The following is a 24816-nucleotide window of genomic DNA, read 5'->3' on the forward strand; positions in this document are numbered from 1 at the left end:
TAATTCTCGGGTTTGTGTGGCCGCCTCCTGCACACTGTGACACGCTCGGTTTGGTTGGAAGAAAATAGTTCCTCCATGAAACTGCTCACGGCCGGATTTGTGGATAATTTTAATAACCTGCTGAGTTTTTCAAACATGTTTCGGTGCTTTGGGCAGCACACAGGATGATGATTCACTCTGTATTGTTGACTCTGGGTTAAAGAGCTCTTCTTCTTCCTCCTCTTGTTTCTCCTCTTCCTCCTCCTCGCCCCCTCAGTCCTTTGCCTCAGACTGCTGGGGAGTGGGCTCAGGTCCTGCAGCTGCAGAGGCAGTTTCATCAGGCCCAGCTCAGCAAGTGGCAGCAGATCCTACAGTCCTCCGTCTCGCTGCTCGACCAGGTTGGCGTCCCTTCTCAGTTTGCGTTGGCGGCTGGCTTCAGCTCACAGATTATAACCCAGCATGTCCCTCTCTCTGTCTCCAGATGAAGCAGTCTTTAGAGAAGCTCCACCAGGGCATCGTGGTCCCAGAGGTCAAGCAGGACCCCCCTCCTGACACGGAGTCCCTGACCGAGGCCTGAAGCTCGCCTGCTCCGACTGCCCCCCCTCCCAACCTCTGAACCCGCAGAGATTCGGATCGTTTCCCACTCGAACCCCGGTGAGAGAGGACGGCGCTCAGAACTCTCCTCACCCGACTGACTTGAAACAGCGACGTTCGCCTCGAGTGAACTCAGACTGGAAGCTTTCAGGACCACAGCAATAATTTCCCTGCAGCTGCAAGTCGACCGTGTGTGAGTGTGAGTGTGTGTGAGAGTGTGTGAGACGAGGCCACAGGTGGGCCCGTTCAGACCACCCGGACCACACGGTCGGCTGCAATCTCCTTTAATTCAGACCTCGACTATCACAGACCAAACTTCCTCTTCTGACCTGCAACATTTTAGAGGTTCAGCGATTCGGGAAAGTGGGAGCGTCGATCGACTCTCAGAGGACGAGAAAAAAGAGAGGACGAGGAACACGCTCCCACTTCTCCCGGGCTCCATCAGGGTTTTATGTCTTTTTCAAACTTGGTGCGTCCGACTGTTTCCTGGACCATGACAGTATTTATTGTTGCCGCTGACTGTCCCGTCCTGCTCTGAAGAAGTCATGTGATGCCTGTTACCTGCTCTGATTTGCTGTTTTGTGTGTGGGCCAAGAGGGGCTCCACGAGAACGATCACTGGCCCCAGCAATAATAGTGATTCATGTTCTGAATGTTTCAAGCAGAGTAGTACATAGATACATATATATATATAATGGTAATAATGAACCCGTGTGTGTGTGTGTGTGTGTGTGTGTGTGTGTGTGTGTGTGTGGGCAGCAGAGGACATTTGGAGATGAGAGACGGGCGTTCGTGTTAGTTTGTTTTTGAAGATTTCTCTTTCATGTTGGGTTCAGGTGGAAACTCTGAGGTCTCATCAGTGACGGAGCGACTCCTGTGAGGACCAAGCAGACCTCTGAGGGTCCCGGAGAAGAAAAAAGGGAATTTTTCTGGCAGTATTGTTTTTCTGTGTGTGTGTTTGTACGATTCATCTTCTTTTTATTCAGTTTTCATCTTCCGACTTTGATTTTTGTCGCCATTCGTCCTCCCCGCTCACTGGACCTGAAAACATTTCACCCACCCGAGAGCTTCCTCTCTGGTTTTCTTTCCTGCTCTTCCTCACGCTCTCCTTCTCTTTCTCTCTCCATTTCGTTTTGGAAAACGGCGTCTGCTGAAGCATGCGGGCCCTGCTGTGCACGGCCATCCGTGGATAACAAAAGGATGTACTATTTATTAAAGGAGGGAGAGAGGGATGAGGAGCAGAGATGGGAATGTACTGTAAAGATGTGATTGTACATCACGCCATGGAGAGAAATGAAAAGCTCTAAACACGCAACAACGCCTCGCTTTTCTTTGAGTCTGTGTTTGTCTCCTTTGGCTTAATCCATTTTGGTTCATAAATAAAGTTCCTGCAGTGTTCTCCCACCGAGGAAAACCTCCGTCAGTGCAGTAGATGATGTTAAAACAGGGAGTAGAGTCTCCAAAAGGTCTCACCTTTCCCTGCACCACCTCCATCCCATCCTGGGAATATCTGAGCTCCTGTGCTGATGATCGTTGAAACGACACAATCGTACAAACACAGTGAGGATAAACCAGGCTGTGCTTTACTGTAATGCCTCTTTGCACCACTAGAAGGTGCAGTTAGTCCGTGTGACTTTTACTTGACCGCTTTATTTACTGTGGTGGTGCGGGTGGATTAAAAGAACAACAGAAAACATATCAGGACTAAAGCTGAGGTGCCCTGATGCAGTCCTCTCTCGGGATTCATGTCTGCTGGTCTCAAACCTGGGAACAGACCTACAGGTGAAACACTGCCCCCTAGTGAAGGTTTTAGCTAAAGCTTTTAGATGGTAACCCTTAAAAATAAGTAAATGATGTGTTTGTTTACTGAATAATGGCACCAGTTGTTTTAATAATTGTCTGCATGTATTCAATTAACAAAATCATTTTCACAAATCTGCACTTTTGAGCATCGCTCATTTCTCTAGCAGAAAGAGTTGACCTGATCCAAAGAGAAGTTCTCTGCCTCGAGAATAAAAGCACCGAGTCAAGAACTGGTTCTGCAGAAGCGTGTCAGCGTTTCTCAGTCCCAACACTGACCTTAACGCCTGGAGCTGCTCTGCTGGCTCAGCAGTAATCGGGTTTTCATTTCTCCTGCGTTACGTTCTGCTCTGCTCAAATCACCTAATTTTAATATATTAATGAAGTCGTGCAAAATTTCACCTTCATTGAGCGGAAATATAAAAGGTTTTTATTTTTGCTTTTTGATCAGAACTTCATAAATCCATCCAATTTTCAGGACTGAAAAATAAATATAGGTTCATTCAAAAATTGCAAAGATATCGGGTTTCACAGTGTCACAGTCTGAAGACAGAACCTGTCCACTCCCCAGTCACCACCTGGCCAACAACTCGCTAATGCAAAGCAGCCAATCACATCCACAGCAGAGCACGCGTGCTACGATCTACACAGATAGAAAGATGTTTCCTGGTCTGAGTTTTGATTTCTGCACCAATCAGGGTCAGAATTTGTTGTAAACAGCATGAAAGCATGACCCCTCCTGCCTGTATCAGCAGCTCAGGCTGCTGCTGTGGGCGATATTTTCCCCTCACTTCCAGCATGGCAGCATTTAAACTCCACAGCCAACCTGAGTGTTGTTGTTGACCATGTCCATCCCTTTATGACTGTGTGACATTATCACATGAACATGGTCCAAAATGTCAGAGATGTTTCTGAATCTGTGATGTGAAGAATTAAAAGGGTGCTAGCAAGGTGTAGCTAATAAAGTGGCCAGTGAGTGTGTGTCTCATACAGCTGCATCAGCCACAGACCAGCATTGAAAACTACAAAAAGTCCATCATGGGTCTGTGAAATAAAAGGTCTCCTTTTATGTAGAACTTATCTGGAGTTGGTCTGAGGTGTTTGCATTTGGAAGATTTTGCTGTGAACAGACAACATGTGTTGTGCCCTTAAACAGGGGAAATAGTGAGGAGAGGTGAAAGAATGGCACAGACACGCAGCTCTCACTCTCACTCGTCTGTATTGAGTTTATAAAAATACTTTGGACAACATTAACTTTAACACTGGACAAAAACCTATACAGACAGTAACATAAAAATATTCACACAATATGGCGGAGTACTAGCGAAAACTAGCATACACAGCAACAGAGATTAACTGGAACGTCTCAGCCAAAAACAGTCCGCAATTCACATCTTTCGCTATAATGAACAATGATAACAACGTAATAATCAACAGTAACACACATTTGTACAGTTCTGTGCATGGCAGTTACCTTAAACAGGGGAAATAGTGAGGAGAGGTGAAAGAACGGTACAGACACGGAGCTCTCACTCGTCTGAAGGGTGAAGAGTGAAGGAGGCGCGCGAACCCACCTACTGGAGCCCTGAGACATTACCAATGGATCGACGCACAATCAACCCAGACAAAACTTTCACTACTTATCTCCCTCTATATTCCCACTGCATATTCTATTCGAAACAGTCAAAGCAACAAATAAAACATTAATAAAGACATGACATGAAATGTAAGGAACCGAGATGTACAATTCCAAAACTAATCCAAATTATGATCCACCAAATTATGATCCACCACACATGCGCTCAAAGGAGCAGAAAAACCTCATCAGAGAAAATGCTGCAGTATTAGGAGTTGCAAAGTCTTCAGTGTTGTACATCCTGAGACAGAAAGAAAGCACTGTGACCTCAGCAACGCAAAAAGACCTGGACGTCCAGAGAAGACAGCAATGGTGGATGATCGCAGAATAATTTCCATGGTGAAGAGAAACCACTTCACAACAGCCTATCAAGTGAACAACACTTTCCAGGAGGCGTATCGATATCCAAGTCTAACCTTAAGAGAAGACTGCATGAAAGTAAATACAGAGGGCCTCAAGAATAGAAAGGCTAAAAAGTATTCTTTGGACGGCTGAAACAAAGAGGAAGGCGTGGAACAGCTCATGATCCAGAACACACCACATCGTCTGTAAAACACGGGGGAGGCTGTGTGATGGTTTGGGCGTGCACGGCTGCCAGTAGCACTGAGACACTAGTGTTTATTGATGATGTGACTCAGGACAGAAGCAGCTGAATGAACTCTGAGGTGTTCAGAGACAAACTGTCTGCTCACATCCTGCTAAATACTGCTAAAAACTGATTGGGCCTCATTTCATAAAACAGATGGACAATGACCCAAAACAGCCAAAGCAACTCAGTTTATTAAAGCAAAGGAGTATTCTTGAATGGCCAAGTCAGTCACCTGATCTTAACCCCACAGAACTTTTCACTTGTTGAAGACTGAAGTTCATAAAGTCACCGTTACGCTGAGCTCTGCACGTTCTGACCAAGTGGGGTCGCCGTAAACTCAACTTTGTTCTTAGAAAATCTTTCAGCTCCTCTGTGAGGTGACATCATAGAGATCCTGGACTGGAAAAAACTGTCTTTGGCTCACAAACATATAACATGAATAACTAACATTACTAACATGTGACCACCCAGGAACAGAATCTACAATAAAATGCAGAATTTACTTTAAAAACTAATTCGAGTGTTTGCAGCTCAGTTTTACTTCATTCACAGACTTCACTGCACATTAACCCGACACACATGTAAAGGACTCGAACAGCTTATTGTGTCAGAAGTTTGATTTATTTCAGTGTTTCTTTATTTCATTTTGTTTCCAGTAAGCAACATTTCCACACCTAAAACTGCAGTTTTTGATTTGCTGAAGCACGAGCAGAAGGTTTCTTCTCGTTTCACTGGTTTCTTCATTTGTGCAGGAAAATGTATTCAAAGCACAAACAACATCACTTAGAAAGGAGTGCATGGATGCTTATTTGTTCTTTTTTAGCATCTCAAACTTTTGGTGTTTGTACTGAAAAGAAAACGTCACTTTTCCGCCTTTGCATTATTCCAACACGCAGCATGCAGGTACGTGTGTCTCCTCCTTAAACTCTCAAAGTATGAAACTTACTTTTGTACAACAGATGAGCAGTAAACATGCAGACTGGCAGTGTTGAGCTGCCATCTAGTGGCTATCTGGAAACATGTTTTTCTTAAAAGCCAAGGCTTCACCTTTTTCCCTTTTGTGTTTCCACTGGCTTCTCTCCGGGAGGCACACTGGGCACGGTTTGTGGTACATTTGCCCACAGCAGCTTGTGTGGGCAAATAATAGCTTAATAGCTTGTTGAGCCCTTAAGTTTTCTACAAAGACACTAAGACATTGGTGTGAAGCTAAACATCAGTGGGAAACGTTCAGCTGCTGAGCGTTACACTTTCTCGGGGGCATCAGCTTCTGATCTGTGACAGGAAGTCACTGTTTGTTTGTTTTTCAGCACTGATGCTTGTAAACAACTTTGAAGGGCAAATTCAAATGAGCAGCGAGCCTCCTTGTGTCAAACAGCCAGTTTAAACAGCTGCTGAAAAGGCCTGCCAGGCTTTTTTAACCTGGCCTGTGACGTACATGAGATAAAACAGGATCTAATGTTGAACATTAAAACTTGCTGCAGCAGACCTATTCTGCTCATTCCTGCTCCGTTTATATTGCTGGTCTGAAATGGAGTAGCTTTGCATGCCTTTTGTTCACCAGTGCAGGGCTGGTGCTAGAACCCAATCCCCCAAATCTTCCACCAAAACAAAAAGACTCCAGCAGTAACAAGCACCACCACAGCACAGGGCAAACAGCTGCAGAGGCTGCTGCAGTTCCCCTAATGTCCACCAGAGCCTAACTCTAGCAGGGAGTCGGTCCCTGTAGACTCTACAGTAAACTTTGCAGCAGAAATAAACATTTTTACAGCCTGACACAAAAACAGGATTTGGCCTCTGAGGAGGAGGATGACAGCTTCATCTAGAAGCTTCTGGGGCTGAAAGTTCGGGGTCTGAACGCCATCATAGGAATGTATATATGACGGAGAATAAGGAAAAGCAGAATATGTCCATTGTAACCTGTGAGTGCATCTTTGTCTGTAAGGTAACATTTGTGTGGTGAAATAAAGATTTAGCAGCACTTTTCTGCTGCGTGTGAAGGTGAAGCTGTCGTGTTTCATGTGCGCAGAAACTTTAATCAGACAATCAGAACCGTCTCAAAATCATCTGTATTAAAAGCTGCTCCACGTCCTGCAGGTTAAAAAGGTTCAAAGTGTTTGGATGTGTGGACATTTTCTCCAGCTGATGAACAGTGAGCTGCACGTAAGATAGACCTGCAGTTATATTTGTATTTTACATTATTTTGTAGTATAAACTGATTATCGTGGTTATATAGATAAACAGTTTTTATTTGGCTCCACAGTTTTGTGAACCTGCAGAGGAAACCAGGGATTTTAACACTCACTGGCACCAACACATGGAGAGTGATGAAGTATTTCTTGATAAACTTGTAATCATGCAGTTAGTGAATATATAGCGTATAATAGACCCTACATGTGTTCTGTGCAGACTTATACACCTATATACAGCATGACTCCCTCCCTCTGTCCAGCTTAACAAAGACCTGATGCATCCGTGTGTTCTCTCAGAAAGTTCGTCCTTCATCCTGCTGCAGAAAGTCACTTTAGGAAAAAAAAAAAAACTTTCTGTGAAGATCTTTCTCCTTGCTGTGGTTCCATGTTTCCAGCTTGTGGAGAGGATGGTGAGGGGGGGAGAGGGCACACAAGAGGACAAGCAACTCCTCAAAGAAGCCGCCTTGAACGTTTCCCCAATCTGAAGATTGAAAAAAAACAAAGAAAACTGTAAGTCACTGCAAGCGAGCGATGTGAGGCAGTGAGCTCAGTTTTTAAATTTAAAGCACCGGTTTCAAACATGAGGTCCAGGGGCCATAAAAAGCCCACATAATTCATCAATAACTTAAATGTTATTCGTAAAATGCACCACTATTCCTCCAAATTCCCACAAAGTAAAATGCTGTTGCTGTTAACTCCTAACACCTTAGCTGGCATTACTCTGTAATTCAGTGAGAATGAGATCATGTAGCAACAGTCAGTGGAAACAAAATCATCACGCTTTGAAGGCCAAATTCAGGTTAAAAATCAAAACTAAAGATTGAAATTGGAGCTGTTTGAGCCATAATGTGGCTCAGCGGTGTGCAGCACTCCTGACGCGCTGCTCCTGATGAGGTGTTAGAGTCTGTGGGTCTCTTTGGGGGCTTTGGGTGTAAACTCCACAGCTCCAGTTCTGGTTTTCTGGACAGAGCTGTGCTGTGAGCACAGGTCAGGCGTAAGTGCTGATCAGGTGTTCTTATAGCATAAAATCTGAAAGTATTAATGTCATGTAATGCTCTCTAAATGTTCCTCATGCTGTTATTTTGAAGATCTCCCGCCTGAGTGGAGCTATCTAACGAGAGGCGCTTGTAAGATGAAGCCTGGGGTCACCAGACTGATTCAAAACACATAATTACTGGAATTTGTCAGAGTTTTATTATTAATTTATGTTTTTCACACAAGTAAAATAAGATTTCAGTAAAATGATGAGAAAAGTAAAAGAAGGCCTGACCTACGGTGAGCTTTGCTGCAAATGCATGGCTTATATGTTGACATGAAAACTACTTACATATGTGCTCTTATGTGTCTGGGTGATTCTTGGATGTAATCTGACTACTGCATGACTTCCTAACCCGCCCTTTTTGCGTTTTCTCAAAATGGAAAAGAAAACAAAAGAAACTGAATTCAGAATTTCACAGATCGACACCTACCGGTGCTATTCTGCCACTTGTGCACCTGCACAATTATCTTTACTTTCCGATGCTATAGCTAAATACTCCTCCCTGGAAGAAAGCGAGAAGGAGAAAGGAGAGAAACAAGAATCAGAATCAGAAGATGTCAGCTCAGTGAGAGGAAAAGGAGAATGTCATGTTGAAAACAGCAGATTGTAACAGTAGGATGGAAAAACGAGGTCGGAAGGTGGGACGTCAGGACATTTGGACGGCCCAGCAGGATCTGGAAACAAAGGGCTGCTACTGCTCGTGTGCTTTAGGCGGTACTCACGCGCTCTCTCTCAGAGCTTCCTCTCCTGCTGCCGAGATCTTCCTGTAGCAGTAAATCATCTCAACCAAGAGCCAAAACTGCAGCCCGATGATGGAGACGTACATCATCACCTCAGACAAGATGGACGCCATTCCCCGGGTAACTAGAGAGATGCACAGGGTTGAATTTGGATGTTTGGATGTTTATAGTTCAAAATCTTCATTTGTCTTGATCCTATCTTAGTTCATCCTCCCTCTGAAACAAGCTGTTTTAACTCCACCTGACCCTCTATGACATCATAAAGATCCAAGAGAAGAAAAAAAGTGTCTTAAAATGAGTGTTTAACTCATAATCTTTCTTTTACTTAAGCATACACTGACCTCGTTACTGAGAGGAGACCCTCAGGCAGAATCAGGACCCTGGAGAGCTCATGTCTCTCATCTTTGTTAGGGACACCTCTTAATTTATAAAGGATGTGCTTAACCTGTAAAGCCAAGTGTATCATATTTGGTAGTTTTTGAGACTTCTACATCATCGTTATGATTTTTATTGTAAATTAGATTACATGATACATTTTGAGTTAAATAAATCAGTAAAAAATAGCATCTAGTTAATTGTTTGGTAGCAAAAACAATAATTGTTTTCTCTGTATTGTTGCAGGTCTTTACCTACAATATAAATCACTTTAAGGAAACTGTTGTTGTGATTTGTTTTTCGGTGCTTTAAGAGTTGCTTTGTGATGTGATGCTGCAACGTATTTTAACCCAGCTGATGTGGCTCATTTGCACACAAGGTGTCCTTTAGCGGTGAACTGAGTGATGACATCACTGAGACAGTGTGTCGCTCACCATTTTTCAACATCCAGGACTGCTGTTTTCGAAGGGTGTGCTGCTCTCTCCCAGAGGAGGAAAGTGCTGAATAATCTGTTAAATAACTAGCTTGCTTAAAAAGATGCACCAACAGAGCGTCCGACACTGTGGACAACACACAGACACAGATGTCTGCAAAGCAGCTGAACTTATAGAAATACTGAAAATTCACCTCATAAATCTGGAGCACAAACTTTTTGTATCGGGTTTACTACACGCCAAGTGATCCTATCTGCTAGATAATGACATTACACACAGCCAGCATGTCCAGTTCAGTAACTCTAGTTAGCTGGTTGGCTTTATTCTTCTGTTGCTTAGTTTACACTAACCAGAGATAAAAAAAAATAAATAAAAAGAAGTGTGAGAAATGAGGCCTGATCTCAGAACTACACCTCAGCATGAATTCATGCAAAAATCAGTAAACCAGAACAGGAAGTATGAGTCAGTCGGTGTTTGGGTGCAGTGCTTACGCCGTGCAACCACATTAATGGTGATGTTCTTCTCGATGGCCGTTTGGTAGTCATAGTTGCTGTATTTGAGGAGCCGGCTAAATTCGCATTTGTAGGTTCCAGTGTCATTGTAGGTCACATTGAGGATGTAGATGGAGCCATCCTGCAGGTCCCTGGTATGCTTGCTGCCGTTCCAGACAAGACGCTCGTAGAAACGTGGGTCAATGATCTCGTCCCCCTGCATTATTATAAATGTACAGCTGGAAGAGGAGGCAGAGGGAGGGAAAGACATCATTTTACACTTACACATTTTACATTTTACACATGTTTTTCTACCTGTTCTTGGATTGAATTGACATTCTTTGTTGTGAAATCATATTTATTTACAGGCTTCACATGAAATCACTCTAATCATTTCATTATACAGAAGATTCTCCACATTTGAATGGTTTTGGTTTTTGGAGTTATATTTGAAAGGAGAGGGTAGAGTGCTGTGTTCATTGCCCAACACAAGCAAGCCTGATTAGAAAACTGCATCCATAAACTATACAGGTGCAACACCTGGGTGTCATCTGCATAGCAGTGAAAATGTATGCTATGTCTTCTAATGATGCTGCCTAAGGGAAGCATGTATAATGTAAATAGAATTGGTCCTAGCACTGAACCCTGTGGAACTCCATAATTGACCTCAGTGTGTGAAGAGGACTCTCCAATTACATGTACAAATTGGAGTCTATTAGATAGATATGATACAAACCACTGCAGTGCAGTACCTGTAATACCTACAGCATGTTCTAATCGCTCTAATAGGATATTATGCTCAACAGTATCAAACGCAGCACTGAGGTCTAGCAGGACAAGCACAGAGATGAGTCCACTGTCAGAGGCCATAAGAAGATCATTTGTAACCTTCACTAAAGCTGTTTCTGTGCTGTGATGAGCTCTGAAACCTGACTGACACTCTTCAAATAAGCCATTCCTCTGCAGATGATCTGTTAGCTGTTTGACAACTACTCTTTCAAGGATGTTTGATATGAAAGGAAGGTTGGAGATTGGCCTATAATTAGCTAAGACAGCTGGTCAAGTGACAGTTTAATTTAAAAAAAAGGTTTAATTATGTCCACCTTAAAGGCCTGCAGTACATAGCCGATTAATAGAGATAAAATGGTCATATTTAAGATCAGAGCATCTTTCACGTCTTGACGCATGCTCAATCATCCAGGTAATGAAATCCCAGAAAGTGGATTCTGTTCATCTGGACATTTTCAGTGGGAGAAATGTTTCGTCACTCATCCAGGTGACTTCTTCAGTCTCAGCTGACTGCAGGTTTCCAGCTTTATAAACAGCATATTTGCATAATGACTGAAAGGAGGTCAGTTCTTTGACCATTGATATGCAAATTCTCATGACCATTGATCAACAACCACTGATCAAACTCATTGATCAATGGCCATGAGTCCCATTCACAGAGAGTTGGGGAATGGCTGCAATCACAGCATTGTAAGATGGTGACAGATGTACCCTTAGGCCCCCGTCCTCCATTCAGAGATGGTCTTTCCCTTTTCACGTAAATGGCCTCCTTGACTCCGCCCTCAAACCAGCGTTCCTCCCTGTCCAGGATGTGTACATCCTCATTGAAAGAGTGTCCACTGGCCTGTAGGTGTGAATAGACTGCAGAGTCCTGGCCTGACGATGTAGCTCTTAGGCAGAGGATGTTTGGTTTCCCCGATGAATAAATCATGGCAATCCTCCTGCATTCACACCATCTTACAATGCTGTGAATGCTGCTCAGAGCCATTGATCAATGACTCCATGCATGTTTAAAGAAACAGACATCTGGTCTCCACATCTCTTCCCGATATTGACTGAGCTGCAGTCTACATCTCATATCTGCACTTGCTGGTGAATCAATGGATGCTGAAACTAAAAGGCAGCTCAAGGCTAATGGGATCTTTCCTGCTGTATGCATACGGCGTAATGGCCTTTTGATGTGCCTGGTTGTGTCTCCTTAAGTAAGTAAAAGATGTTTTTCAGTTGGTGCTGAAAACCTGTCATGGAAAATGCATCTCTCTGCTCTGCCTCATGAAAAATGCATTGCCATCATTTTCCCAGAAGAGGAGAGGCTGCTGTGATGATGTGTGTGTTGAGACATCTGAGACATCTAGCTCCAGAACATCTTTACGATATTTCTGGCTTAATAAATTTCACCACTGCTATTTTAGGGATATGTAAGCATAACAGGCATACCTCTCCACAACATTTAAATATAAATGTCCAACTTTATAATGGAATCAAAGATGTTTACAGCTAGGTAAAAAAATAAAATAAAATAAAAGAAGAAACAGGATTTGGTCTCTGCTTGAAGAGCATCTACAGCTCATCCAACCATCTGATAAATAACATGACTGCTGTGGGCCTAAATGTACTAACACACCATCCAAGAAGTGAAAGCACCGAATAGGCAGTATGCCATACATTTCACCTCCACAGTTTATGGATGCAGCTTGTTAACCAAACACCAACCAAAAGCTGAGGCTTCAGAAAAAGTGAATGACATCAGTTTCCTTGTATATTCTGTGCTAAGATCTTTATAACTCGCTAATTGTTTGACTAGTTTTCAGATTTTATTTCTGATCGACTTGCCAGATATCCCATGGACATGTTGCCACTTCACTTTAAAAAATGCCCTCGCTCTGCAGAAGCTCTATGCCCCTTCAGACCACCCATTAATTGTCACCGCCTCCCAGCTTAAGAACGCGGTGTTCTCAAAGAGCTCTCCCTGAAGTCATCACTCCGTGCTTACATCTGAGAAGTCGCTGTCGCCTGAACCTTTGAAGGACCATTTGACGGTGGCCGTGGCATCCACCTCGCCTCTCATCTTACAGTAGATGCAGCCCAGCTTGAAGCCCTCGTTGATAACAGCCTCTGTGTCCGAGTCCACTTCCACGCAGGCCCCGTAGCACAGCGGCGCTGCAGAGTGAGGGAGACGCAGTTAGTTTCTGTCTTTTTGCGGGTCACGGGGTCAGAGGTAACTGCCGTGAGTGGCGTCTTCCTCTCTGTCATGTGCCCGTGACTCAAAGGAAAGGCTGAATTTGGTGTTTTCTCTCAGTACTTGCAGGCAAACTGTCTAAACTGTACTCGAGAAAACAATGTTAGCTACTTTACTTTTACGTGCTTGGTCCCAATGCTCATTACATGCGAGTTTTTTGTATCGGGCATAGCTTTTTTCTTGCAATTTTTTATTTCCCCTCATCGTTTCAGCTCATAGATGGATTAGATTTGGTAAGTTTGGGTTCTCTGTTTAGAGTCATTTTCACTTCTGGTGTTTTTTAACTGAAACTGGGGGGAAATAAAGAGGTTGCAGTGAGCGATACCATTATCTTGCATTCTGGCCACTGCTAACTGAGCTAAATTCATATATAGAAGCGTGAGTCTATATATGCCATCATCATCATGACACATACTTCTCATCGGCCAGGAGTTACACACCTGCAACTCCAAATGTTTCTGTCTCACACTGCACCTTGCAGTTTCCACTGCGGCCTCAGCATCGCTCTCAACCAATGATCTTGTGCTATTCTCAACTCTCACCTCTGGGAAGCGTTTGATTTGAATCGTAAGATGGTGGGGAGGGGAATGAGGGAGAGGACAGAAACACACAGCACACAACGCTGATCAGAAAAATCATTACACAGCAGCTGCACGTCGTCCGTGAGCACGCAAAAACGCCACTCTGTTTCTTTACTTCCTCGGACGTTTAGAAGAAACACACAATCGAAAAGCTTCCACACGGAGGGACGTGGGAGAGGAGCAATGAAAGAGGGAAGAAAGAGAAGGTTAGCACAGGCATCAGTCATTAACAGCCATTTCTACAGGAAAAGCACGGGGAGATGGGGAAGCAGGAGAGGAGAGGGGTAAATGCTGTATGATGCACTGCAGAGAGAGGAAAAAAGGGGAGGAAGGAGGAGAAGAGAGAGTTAAAAAACACAATGTAAGGCTTCACAAATATAAACCCAAACACTACTGAGCCGACAGCTGTCGCATTACAAGAAGAGACTGGAGCAGACCACAAAACCCCCCAGATGGACCCGAGAACACCCGAACCCGAGCCAGAGCGCAATGATTGCAGAGGACTTGGAGAGCAGGGATGAGTGATTACACGAGTGCCTGGGGAAAAGCCACATTCAAACAAGCTGTATTTAATTTTGGGCAGAAAGCGCGTCCTGATAAGTGACTCGGAGAGAGCAGCAGCTATCAGTCCTGAAGCCTGGTTCACTCGTCACGATGTCAGAAGATTTGTTAAACTGGATTTTAGTTAAACGCCTGGTAGCTGCGAGCTGATTTTAATAGTCTTTGTGTTGCAAACTCATAATTTATGAACGCAACTTACAGCTCATAATTCAGAGCTCCACCAAACAAGTCTGCTCGCTTTTGGCAGCCAAAAAAAAAAAAAAATTATGGTGTGGTGGACCACTAGGGGGCTCCACTCACACCCAGTGAGAAGGGAAAGAGAGGGGTGATGTTTGGGGGCTGTAGGAGGTGTTTGCTGCCTTGTGAGTTCGGTTGGTTGAAGCCGAGATTAAAGTTGGAGTAAAACATTGTGAGCTCTCATGTCGTCATTACGTACCTCCACAATGGTGCATGTCCATTTTTAATAAACAGTTTATAACACTTTAAATATACAGTTTTTTCCTCATGGGTGTGTGTTTTGGCTGAACTCGTTTACCACCATTCGCTGTCACTTGCTTAAGTCTCAGCACCTTTTTCTCATATGTTATTAGAAACGTGAAAAAGTTGAATATCATGACTTTGCTCTAAAGCGCGGGAGCTCAGGTAGGCCCGGGGTTTGGGGGTTTTCTGGGAGGCGAGCCTGCTGAACAGCAAACAGGCCTGAGGCAAACACCGTCTGCACACACCGCTCAGAGGACAGAAGTGAGTGGAAAACAAAGCTGTTGCTTTATTTGATTATTTTCCCTTTCAGATTCATATCTGCTGTAATTGGCTGTCGTCTCTGTTACAAATGCGATCTGATTGTTTGCTTTAATTGCACGCTGCTGTAAGCTGCACCAGCTGTCAGCGCCGCGGCTAATCCTCGGCCGCCAATAGAGGTCGATGAAAGTCAGTCATCAGTTAATGCCCCAGTGAAATCCCACGGGGGAGCAAATCAAACAATAGCCATTCCTTTCTACAAAGAGGTTCCACCAAGTTTCAAGCTGAGCATTAATGTGCAACAACATTTAGACTCAGGTCTGTGTACTGCTGACTTTACCTGATACAGATTCTACCATGAAAAGCAAAGAAAGGAAACAGGAAGGCAGTAAAGAGACACCAGGAAGAGGACATGCAGAGACACATAGAAGGGTTTGACATGAGACAAAAGTCACGACACCTGGAATACAGACAGTAGAGACACGTTAAAACAGGAACTAACCACAGCAGAGATCAGGAGGAAGACAGAAGAGAGCGCTCTGGCTGCGTAAGCCACACTGTAAACCCGAGAAAGTTCAACTCAGACTCAAGATGACGAGGCTCAGTGCACATATGAATTAATTAAAACTGCTATTAATCTTTTGATGATTGATTTTTATCTTTTTTGCAGTATTTGCAGGACCTTTGTTGCTTTTGTCTTGTTATGCTACAACAACTGTAGGCTGCTGGGGGGTTCCCATGATGCACTGGGTGTTTCTTCTTCCCTCACTATGTGTTTATACACCTCTCTGCATTGAATCATTTCTCATTATTAAACTCTGTCTTTCTGAGTCTTTCTAAACTCTGTGTTTCTTCCTGTTAAAAGGGAGTTTTTCATTCCCACTGTTGCCAAAGTGCTTGCTGATAGGGGGTTGTATGACAGTTGGGCCTCTTGGGGCAACTGTTATTGTGATTTGGTGCTATATAAAAAAAACTGACTTGAACTGCAGAACTTGAACATAGTTCAATGTTTGCAGGTCAACCCACTGCACTCATGTTGTCACAGATTAGCACAATATGAACAGCTTAACAACATTCATAAATCTAATTAAACAAACATGTGATACAGAATATTTTAACCAACATTTGCTGCTGCAAACCTCACCACACCCACTGACAAGATGACATCAGACACACGTTCATGTTGAAATAGACATGAGTGCCATGAAATGATTCCATCAGTGCATGTTAATGAGAAACTCCTCACAAAGGGAGAAAATGTCACAGGAACTCAAAATACTTTTTTCCCCTTGTTTAATATTAAGTTTACACAACATATTCTGTGTAATTACTTTATGCATTCGGGTTTACATTGCAGATGTAAATCCAGCTGCACACACACACACAGACAGCATGAGGCTCTGATCCTGAGGGAGGGAGGCTGGTGACGCAGTCAGAGGCCACACTGTGCGAGGTGAGCAAGGATGTTGCTGACTGTCCAAAGCTGAGGCAGCGAAAAGGCAGCGAGACGAACATGCAAGCAGACACAAAGAGGAGCTCACATCCAAAGTGCAGACTAGACAGTCAGCCGAGTCCCTGAGCAACGATTCCTCAGAGCAGCAGCAGCAGTGCACAAACACAGAGCATCAAAAATGCAAATCCACTGCGTAATCTGCAGACGGAAGTTCGTGATTATGCAACGGAAAATGCAGATTAGGAGATTTTTTCCCCCCAACAGGCTGGTTAATCTCTCATATCAGTTGCCATTTGCCTCCTGAGGACTACAAAGCAAAAACAACCTGACTTAGCTGCACAAAAGACCATCCACCCAGTGAGGTGAGCTAGCTTAGCATGTCACAGGAGGCTAAAGAAAATACAGAAAGGATCAAGATTATTTGCTGAACTGGACACAAGAGGAAGAAAAGAGAATTGGATAAGCGACAGGAAAAGAGATGAGTGAGGACGACATCTGTTTCTGTGGCCGGGTTACCAACACACACAGACAAACGTGTACCGTGGGCATATATGACCCGGGGTAATGCCAAGCATCCATGACATTTCCCCCGACACAGAGCCGGCGAAGGACTTTCCACCGGAACAAGGGAAACAAAAAGACACACAGCTCAGAGAGCATCGCTTTCGTTTGATGGCACAGACGCAGGGCTTCATGTTTTCCTCTGCAACAGCACAATGTCTGTCCTGGACTTGCGGTGACCCGAAGGTCTCAGAGTCTGGCTGCACATCACTTTTCCCCCATTTCCAAAATCTGAATGAAACCGCTCATAAACCAAAACAAAACCCCAAAACTACCAATACCAGTGCAGAATTTTTATCACAGCTAACCAAGCTAGACACTAAAACTACATATGAAACTCGTTTTACTTGGCTGGGACGTCTCACCTTCTTACATTTACTCCTGTAATATATCACTTTAAATAAAACCTCAAACGGGCACAGAAAAAAAAACTGAGCAATTTTAAACGATAAAAACTAAACAGAAACAATCAAGATCACCATGGAAACCAGCTGAAGCTAAACTGAAAAAAGACAAATAAAAAAAATTACAAAACTGCAATAATCATTTACAGTTTTCTTAAATGACATTTCCAATGTTTTTCATGGGTTTCAGTTTGGATGTTTGAAAAATCAACAATTTTAATTTAAGATGTTATTTAACATTTTATTTTTAAAAAGATTATTTTTATGTTCACTAGAGGCTGACTCCAAACAGCGAGTCATTCACTGACTCCCATGTTAAAATGTTAATGTTGACATGTTTACAGCCACAGGTCTTTACTGGGAATATTACAGACAATTTCCCTTTTATAACAGCTGTACCAGAGTACATTCATTCAACTCGATCAACTGGATTTTGTTAAGGTGAAAATAAGAGGTCAGGGTTAAAAAGAAACAAATAAACACTGAAAAGAAAACAGTGAAAAACGTTAAACTAAAAATAATGCAAAAAATAAAATAATACAAAAAATAGACACAAAATAAATATAAATGTTGTATTTATTGATGTTCAGTTGTAGCACTGTTAGTAATATGAATGATATTATTGGCACATTTAACAATATTTCATTTATTTATTGGCAGTATTGGGCCGCCATACACACAGTACATCCAGGGAGTTACATTTGTGCTTTAATATCTGCTATAAAACATCTCCAGTGACGGCTGTGGGCATCCTGATGAAATCCTTTGATTTCACTTCAGCTGTAATTACGTCTACAACAGGTCTTCAGTTTTTTCCTGTAAGCTAAACCGAAATATTTTCCCTTCAATATTCTTGAGAACGTTATTGGATCAAATCTGTTCCCAGCGATTTTTTTTACTCTCCAAGCTGTCTGGAAGGTCACCTCGTCCTTCAGAGCCCATCAAAGCCTCCCCTTTAAAGCAGCAACAGCATCTCACCAGGATTACAAACACACACAGCTGGATGAACAGAGGCTCAGGTGTGTGTTTGCGTGCATGCGTCTGCCTGTCACGTGTTTGTGACACTATCGAGAGGGACACACGAAGCCCGCAATTAGGTCGTGGCACAGTCTCTCGCTCCAGATTCATGGGTTAGAAAGGATCTCACCTCAAATAGAATCAAAACGAAGCTGCTTCGGATTCAGAGGCGAGCGGCAGCTGCAGCCTGAGAAGACGAACATCATAACATCATGTTTTTGTTCCTGTTGCATTCAGATGAAGCACATCAATCAGCAGCTCCTTATTTGTGTGAGGCCAAAAAAAAAAAGATCCAAGCATCTCTGAGCTTTCAGTGCCACGCATTTAATTCCTCTTAAGAATGGGCTGCAAAACTTAGTAGTTTCATCATGGGCTGAAAGTGCACACGCAGAAGGACGAACAGTTTGTGAAGAGGACAGACGCTGATTATTTTTAGATTTTCTCACCTGACAAAGATGCTTGGAAATCCGGTTTCTCATCTCATGTTTTTCGATAAGTGCCAGACATAAATCATGTTAGCTGCTTTTTAAAGGTTTAGTGCACTGCAGCTCTAGAGTAGTCATAATTAGTTTATCTGGTAAAGCTATGAGCTCCTCTGTAATGTAATCTTCCTTGGTGATGCAGGGGATGGAGTGAACTGATGTAATGGCGATGGAGCCGTTATTTAAACATCGTGGAATTCAAGCCATCTGCAGACTAAATGACTCTGCCATGTTACAACTTTGGGCGCAGAGTCTCATTAAGTTTTAACACGGTTCGGGTCAGGCTTGAAAGGAAATCTCACGCAGCTGCCAAATGATTGCCGTGGCTTTTTAAAAACCACAGCTTGTTATCAGATCGGTTGTTTCTTCCCACAGTCAGAAATGAACGATGCGAGAAACATTCGAATTTTACCAACAGAGAGGATCGTGGTTATGACAAACAGAAACAATTCTCCTCATTCCCAGATCTGCGCTCCACTACAGGCAGATTTGCATGATTCTCAGTTCAAAAGAAGTTCGTTATTCGGTTCATTATGTTTGTGAAACAAGCTACTTTGGCTCATCCCATTTAAGCCAACTGTCACCTGATTGGCTGTCCCACAGCAGGTGGGTGGGGCATCTGTGTCTGATGTCAGGATATCAGGTCTCTATGACATCACACAGACCCAGACTGACCTCGTTATTTGAAACTTAAATATTAGCACCATTGTAACAATATAAATATGACAACACATAAGAAACAAAGAAGCCACGCTCTAAAGTTTTTTATCCTATCAAAAAAAAATCAACTTAACAAAAGAAATAAAACAATAAAAATTCAGAGGACCAAGTACGGCACCTTGAGGGACACCTCTTCTTTAAGTTATGTAGTTTTTCTTGTAACAGTATTAGGTCAGTACCATTCAGTTTGGAACAATTTACAGCACCAACTTTACTCACAGTCTGCCTTTTTCTAAGACGATTACGTGAAACCCAACCACTGTCTGCACTAACATTGAAAATTTTAAACAAATATTAAGATAAATAAAGATGTTAATCTTAAAATCTGTAAATAAAAAGCAAAATAAATGTGAAATATCAAGCAGGCTTCTTTTCAAAACAAAGAAATATTACACAAACGCTGAAGCCATTTTTTAATAATAATTTTGTCATCAGAAACAGGGTACCTTTTTTCTGTGAGCTAAAGTCAGTTTTTGGATGGATTTAAAAACAGGGGGGGGGCTTTCAAAATTCTCAAACTTCAAAATTCTCAAACTGCTCATAATCTCTTCTGTTCCTCTTTGACAGAATCCATCCAGTGTTGTGCTTCGCCTTCTATCTTCCCTGTCTCCAGCTGCAGATGTTGAAGCTTACTCTCAATCCTTAACCAACCCACTGGCCCACAACCAACCCGTCCGTCCCGCTGACAGACGTTGTGTAACCTTCCTACTTTGCCCAGATCGCTTTCCTGCAGCTCTGACGTGTTCACTTTTGGGCGGATGAAGCCGTGTTGACGCGTGCACATGCAGCACTGTTGTGAGCGACTGAGAGTGAGTTAAAGAGCAGCTGGGTGATGGAGATAAGAGCTCAGTAAATCTCACTTTCAATGCTTTGTAGGGTTTTTTTGGGAGAAATTCATCAAAGAACACTCTTGGTTAGGCATGCTTTGTTTTTATGGTCAATACTGATTTCAACTGCATACTGTTATTTTTATATACCTGAATTGATGGCTTTACATTTAGAAACATTTTCAAACGCCTGCAGGTTTCATGAGACCGTCAGTAATTAAAATGTGACGGATAGCGAGGTTCAGGCTATTTCCACACATCACTGGAAGGTGTTTCTCTTGCTTTAAATAAATAAATGCCGGTAACCGGATTCCTGTGAAGGCGAGAAAGTGAGACGTGATATCTGAAAGGATGCAGAAGGAGCAGAGGGAGCTGGTTCTAGTCAAAGGATGATGGTTTTCACCCGAGTGCTCGACTTCAAAAACCCCTCAAATCACACACCTGCATGCAGCATGATGCTGGGAGGATGAGCTGTCTTAGAGTGCATGTACAAAAGCATGAATGATGGACTCCATCAGCAAAACGGGGGGACGGTGATAGTCCATTTCTCTCTCTGTGGGCAGGATCTACACATATATGTATCATAGGGCTAAATATGATTTTGTTTTGGAGAGCAAAAAAGGTACAAAGGTTCATATTTAAAATCGGGTAGATATAAATTTTAGTCTTAGGTTTGAATGATTAACTGTTTAACTGAATAATATAGAAACATGCTGGTTTGTCCATCACTGGCTCGATGCTTCATCGAGTGACAGGAGTTTGAACCTTCCTGAGGTCTTTGTTCTTTGTGCACCTCGTACCTGACATGTTAGGTTACCTGGTGACTCTAAATTGGCAGAAGGTGCAGATGCTAGCAAACATGGCAGAAGCCATGAGGTTATCCCCCTCGTCATGTTTTAACAGCAAAAACTGCACCAAAGATGGACAGATGTTGTGGTTTCAACAGTAACCAGTCAGGCCGTTGGTTACAAAGCAAACACACATGTCTTTGTTCGATGTGATATGAGATTTGATTGAAAACTTATCTGGTTAGAAGATGATTCGGACACAACATCCACTCCACCCACGCAGACTAATGGTATCGAGCGCCTTATCTTTGTGTGAATTCTGTCTCATTATGTGCTGCATGCAAAAGACAAGACATCAGTTCTAGTTTAATGTGGCTCATCTTTTCACGAGCTTTGATGTTTGGTTTGATTTTGTTCCGAGTCCTTAAAAGAACCTCCTAAAACAATTCCTCTAACTAAGAAGGTCAGAAAAGTTATGTCTTGAACACAACTTTGATCTTTGTTGTTTTCAATCAAAACTAGACTTTGACAAAAGACCCAACAGCTTCAGTGTTTCCTTGGACAACATTCTCTTTCAAAATGAATTACTATAATAATAACCTAATGGGAACCTTGCACCTAAAAACCAGACAAAAGGATCAAGTCCAGATATAAACCTGGTTTCCATACAAATAAAAAACAAGCTTCAACTTCAGAGAGCAGGCAGATCTGCAGGAGCTCGTCACTGTTACCGACTCTTTGCCAGTTAATCGATCATTTAATTGTTGAAGTTATCCTCGCTGACTCCAGCTTCTCCAGCCCGCCTGTTTGTAGCTTCGGTCTGTTTATCGACATAAAACTGGACGACATCACATTTCACAATGATTAACCAAGAACATCATGGGTATGTTAATAAATAATGAAAAGCAGTCATTAATGGACGCTCCACTCTGTGAACACAGGCACACATTGTTCCTGACTTTTGAGACACACACCAGATGCTGCGTCGCTATGTGTGAGTGTGTTTGTGCTCGGTATTTTAAAGCTGCCACATGGCCTCATCTCATTTCAAATTTTGAACAGCTGGGCTCTTGGCTCCTCGGTGGAACAACAAACAGTCGGATGCACACAGAGAACAGAAAACACCTCAACAGAAACCATCGAGGTGGGGTCACCACTCACCTTCAAGTGCCAGGAGGACCAGAGGCAGCAGCAGCAGCAGCTCCTTCACCGCGGACATCCTGATAGAGGACAGAGTGGTGGTGGCGTCTCTCAACAGTGCACACACAGACGCACACACATACACAGACAGGACAGATCTGGAAACCCTCAGAGCATAAACACGCCAAAGACGTTCCAACTGTGACTAAAAGTCACCTCCTGTTTATCTAAGGGGTGGGTGGGTCCTCCTCTTGCTCTGCTCCTTGTTCAACAACAGGAAAAAGCTCACATCAGCAGCAGTTTGTTCGTGCGCCTCTCAGTGTTTGAGCATCTAGAGTTACCAGAGGGAAGAATCAGACCAGGTCTCAGGTTTCGGCCTCTTTGTTCAACTATTTATACTCCGTGGCACACCCTCAGGTCTCCTTATTGACACTGCCTGCACCAGACAATGTAAGAGCTAATGGAAGCCCGGTGTTTGAAGCTCAGCTGGTGGGGGATGATGGAAACTGCTGGAAATGGAAGACGTGAAGTTTGTGAGAGCTGGCGATGACTGCGCAGTTCGAGAGTCTGTCAAAATGTTGCATTCATGAATCCACAAGAAACACCGAGCTGACTTTGTCCTCGTGTACAACCTGAGTTTAAAAACGGAGGAGTGGAGCTCGGCTGGGCCAAATGGAAGCAGTGGGAAGCGTGCGCCTCTCTTTGGCTTTGGAAGATTGAGTATTGCGTCTCTCAGAGTTATTGCTGTCTGCAGAACCTTCCGGGGCAGAGTCTTGTGTTTTCCCTCTTATGAAATCACCCGCTGTGCGCGCACATATGCGTGGTTTGGCTGCTGTCTGCGCATGAGCTGCACAGGTGGCACGCACCGGGCGGTGATCCCGCGCGTCTCTGGGAAAAGTGCGCGATTCCTGCTGTGCGTTCCAGCAGTGCGGCCGTCTTTAAATTCACCGCCGGTCTCACAGCGCGAATCTGCCGAACCCAAACCGTCAGCGCCCGCCTGGCTGTCTGTTCTCCCTCTGAATCAAACGCAGTCCCGTTTACCTGTAAAAATCCTCCTCTAGAGGAGAAACCCTGCGCTCCTTCCTCACTGAGCTCCTCGAAGCCCCTATTTCTACTGACAGGTTAGAGATGGTCTCTCTCTCACAACGGAGAGATTTCACGATCACACGGGGGGGGAATCTTCTTAGCAGCTTTAAGAACGAGCTTCACATTCCTGAGTGAGGACACACAAACACACACAGAGAGCTCCAGAAATTACATGATGTGTCAGCGCAAGGATGCCGCGCTAATCAGTCTTTGGGATGGATGAAGGCTGGGGGGGAGGTGCATGGAGGAGGAGGAGGTGGAGGCTGTGATGCATTGCAGCAGCAGAGGGATGGAGAACGAGGAGGAGGAGGAGGGAGAGGTATAGAGCCGTTGTTATGGCAACAGTGGTTTTATGCGATGGTTTCTTCCCTTCCAGAAACCCCCACGTGCTGGCAGGAGAGTCAGGTCTGAGTAACGGAGCGGTGTCACGTGGTGCCTGGGTTTAGCCATTAACGGGGTGGGAGGTACAAAATAAAAGATTTATGCCTAAAATACTGACTTCACGTCATGTGATGTGATTAGATGTAAATTTGTTACAGAACTAAAGTGTAAAACGTTCATTTTAATGGAGTCTCCTTCATTACTTGACTGGTTTATCAGGAGATTACAACAGCACAAGGGTCAGGAAGGAAAAGTGAATAAGAGACATATTAGAAATAAATAGTGTGTAAAAAAGAGTCGTTTGTACTGTGAAAAATGGTGACTATATACGATAAAATTCATATAAAGTGCAGTGGGAGTGAAAATTATACCTCCTGTGTGCATAATGCTCAGCCTGACTGCTGTTGGGACGAAGGAGCTGAGCAGTCACTCCTGCAGGAGCGGCTCAGGACCTCCACGGTCCCATCCAGGGGGTGAGAGGTGTTGTCCATAATGGAACATAGCTTGGATAACATCCTCCTCTCACCCACCTCCTCTGTGGGGTCGAGGGCACTGTCCAGGACAGAGCTGGCCTCAACTAAAAGCCGCTTCCTGCCCCTCCCCAGCAGACAGCCACATAAAAACTACAGAAACCACCACAGCGCTCCTCAGTAATGTCCTGCACAACTCAAAAGACCTCAGGCTGCCAGCAGATGGAGCCGACTTTTTGGATGTAGCTCATTTTTTTCAGTGTACGATGGAAATGAAACAGAAAACAAATGTAGCAAACATTTCCACCAGGATTAACCTCAGACAGTTTTGTCCCTGCTGGGGGGCTTTTGCAATGAACAACACTGGATCTCTTTTCTCTTGTATTATCCTGTACCTGCAATGGCTGACAGAGCTGCATCGTTAAAGTGAGGCTTAAGTGGGATCAGTCTAAATGCAGCTGAGGTCATTATTCAGTGGGCAGTAAAGTCAGAGTCTGGATTCAACCGTCTCCTTTAGTTCCGGCCTTGGCTGGAAAAATAGTTCCAAAATAAAAGTGTCAGAGATTTTACTTCATTGTCTGCTTCACACCTTTCTTATCATCACCTGAAAGGAGAACTTTGTGGTTTTTATCATCCTTTTATCAATTAAAACAAAATAAAGGAAAACAAATCAGCCATGGGTGACTAAACTGTGACTGTTCTGGGCAAGCGAGT

General features: G+C 43.5%; 2 protein-coding genes across 5 annotated transcripts in view; one reads left to right on the top strand and one right to left on the bottom strand.

The window, feature by feature from the left end:
• Positions 1 to 1887, top strand: part of gramd1a (GRAM domain containing 1A) — a 42694-nt gene extending 40807 nt beyond the window's left edge. For 2 of the 4 annotated variants that reach the window (XM_031746493.2, XM_031746494.2), the window contains exons 18-19: positions 257 to 377; positions 461 to 1887. In XM_031746493.2, the coding sequence (XP_031602353.1) occupies positions 257 to 377; positions 461 to 556 (217 nt within the window). In that variant the 3' untranslated portion in view covers positions 557 to 1887. The remainder of the gene's footprint in view (positions 1 to 256; positions 378 to 460) is intronic. The other 2 variants (XR_004199869.2, XR_005614816.1) reach the window with 2 other exon arrangements.
• A 1633-nt stretch (positions 1888 to 3520) lies between these two features.
• On the bottom strand, positions 3521 to 23429 carry scn1ba (sodium channel, voltage-gated, type I, beta a). Its single transcript, XM_039619399.1, has 6 exons — positions 22187 to 23429; positions 12637 to 12814; positions 9866 to 10104; positions 8548 to 8689; positions 8256 to 8327; positions 3521 to 7267 (listed from the first exon to the last, which is right to left on the bottom strand). The coding sequence occupies exons 1-5, from the start codon at positions 22242 to 22244 to the stop codon at positions 8261 to 8263; spliced, it is 684 nt and encodes a 227-aa protein (XP_039475333.1). The 5' UTR covers positions 22245 to 23429; the 3' UTR covers positions 3521 to 7267; positions 8256 to 8260.
• Between the last annotated feature and the right edge of the window lie 1387 nt (positions 23430 to 24816).

This window comes from Oreochromis aureus, linkage group 11, assembly GCF_013358895.1.
Source record: "Oreochromis aureus strain Israel breed Guangdong linkage group 11, ZZ_aureus, whole genome shotgun sequence".
NCBI classification, from domain to species: domain Eukaryota; kingdom Metazoa; phylum Chordata; class Actinopteri; order Cichliformes; family Cichlidae; genus Oreochromis; species Oreochromis aureus.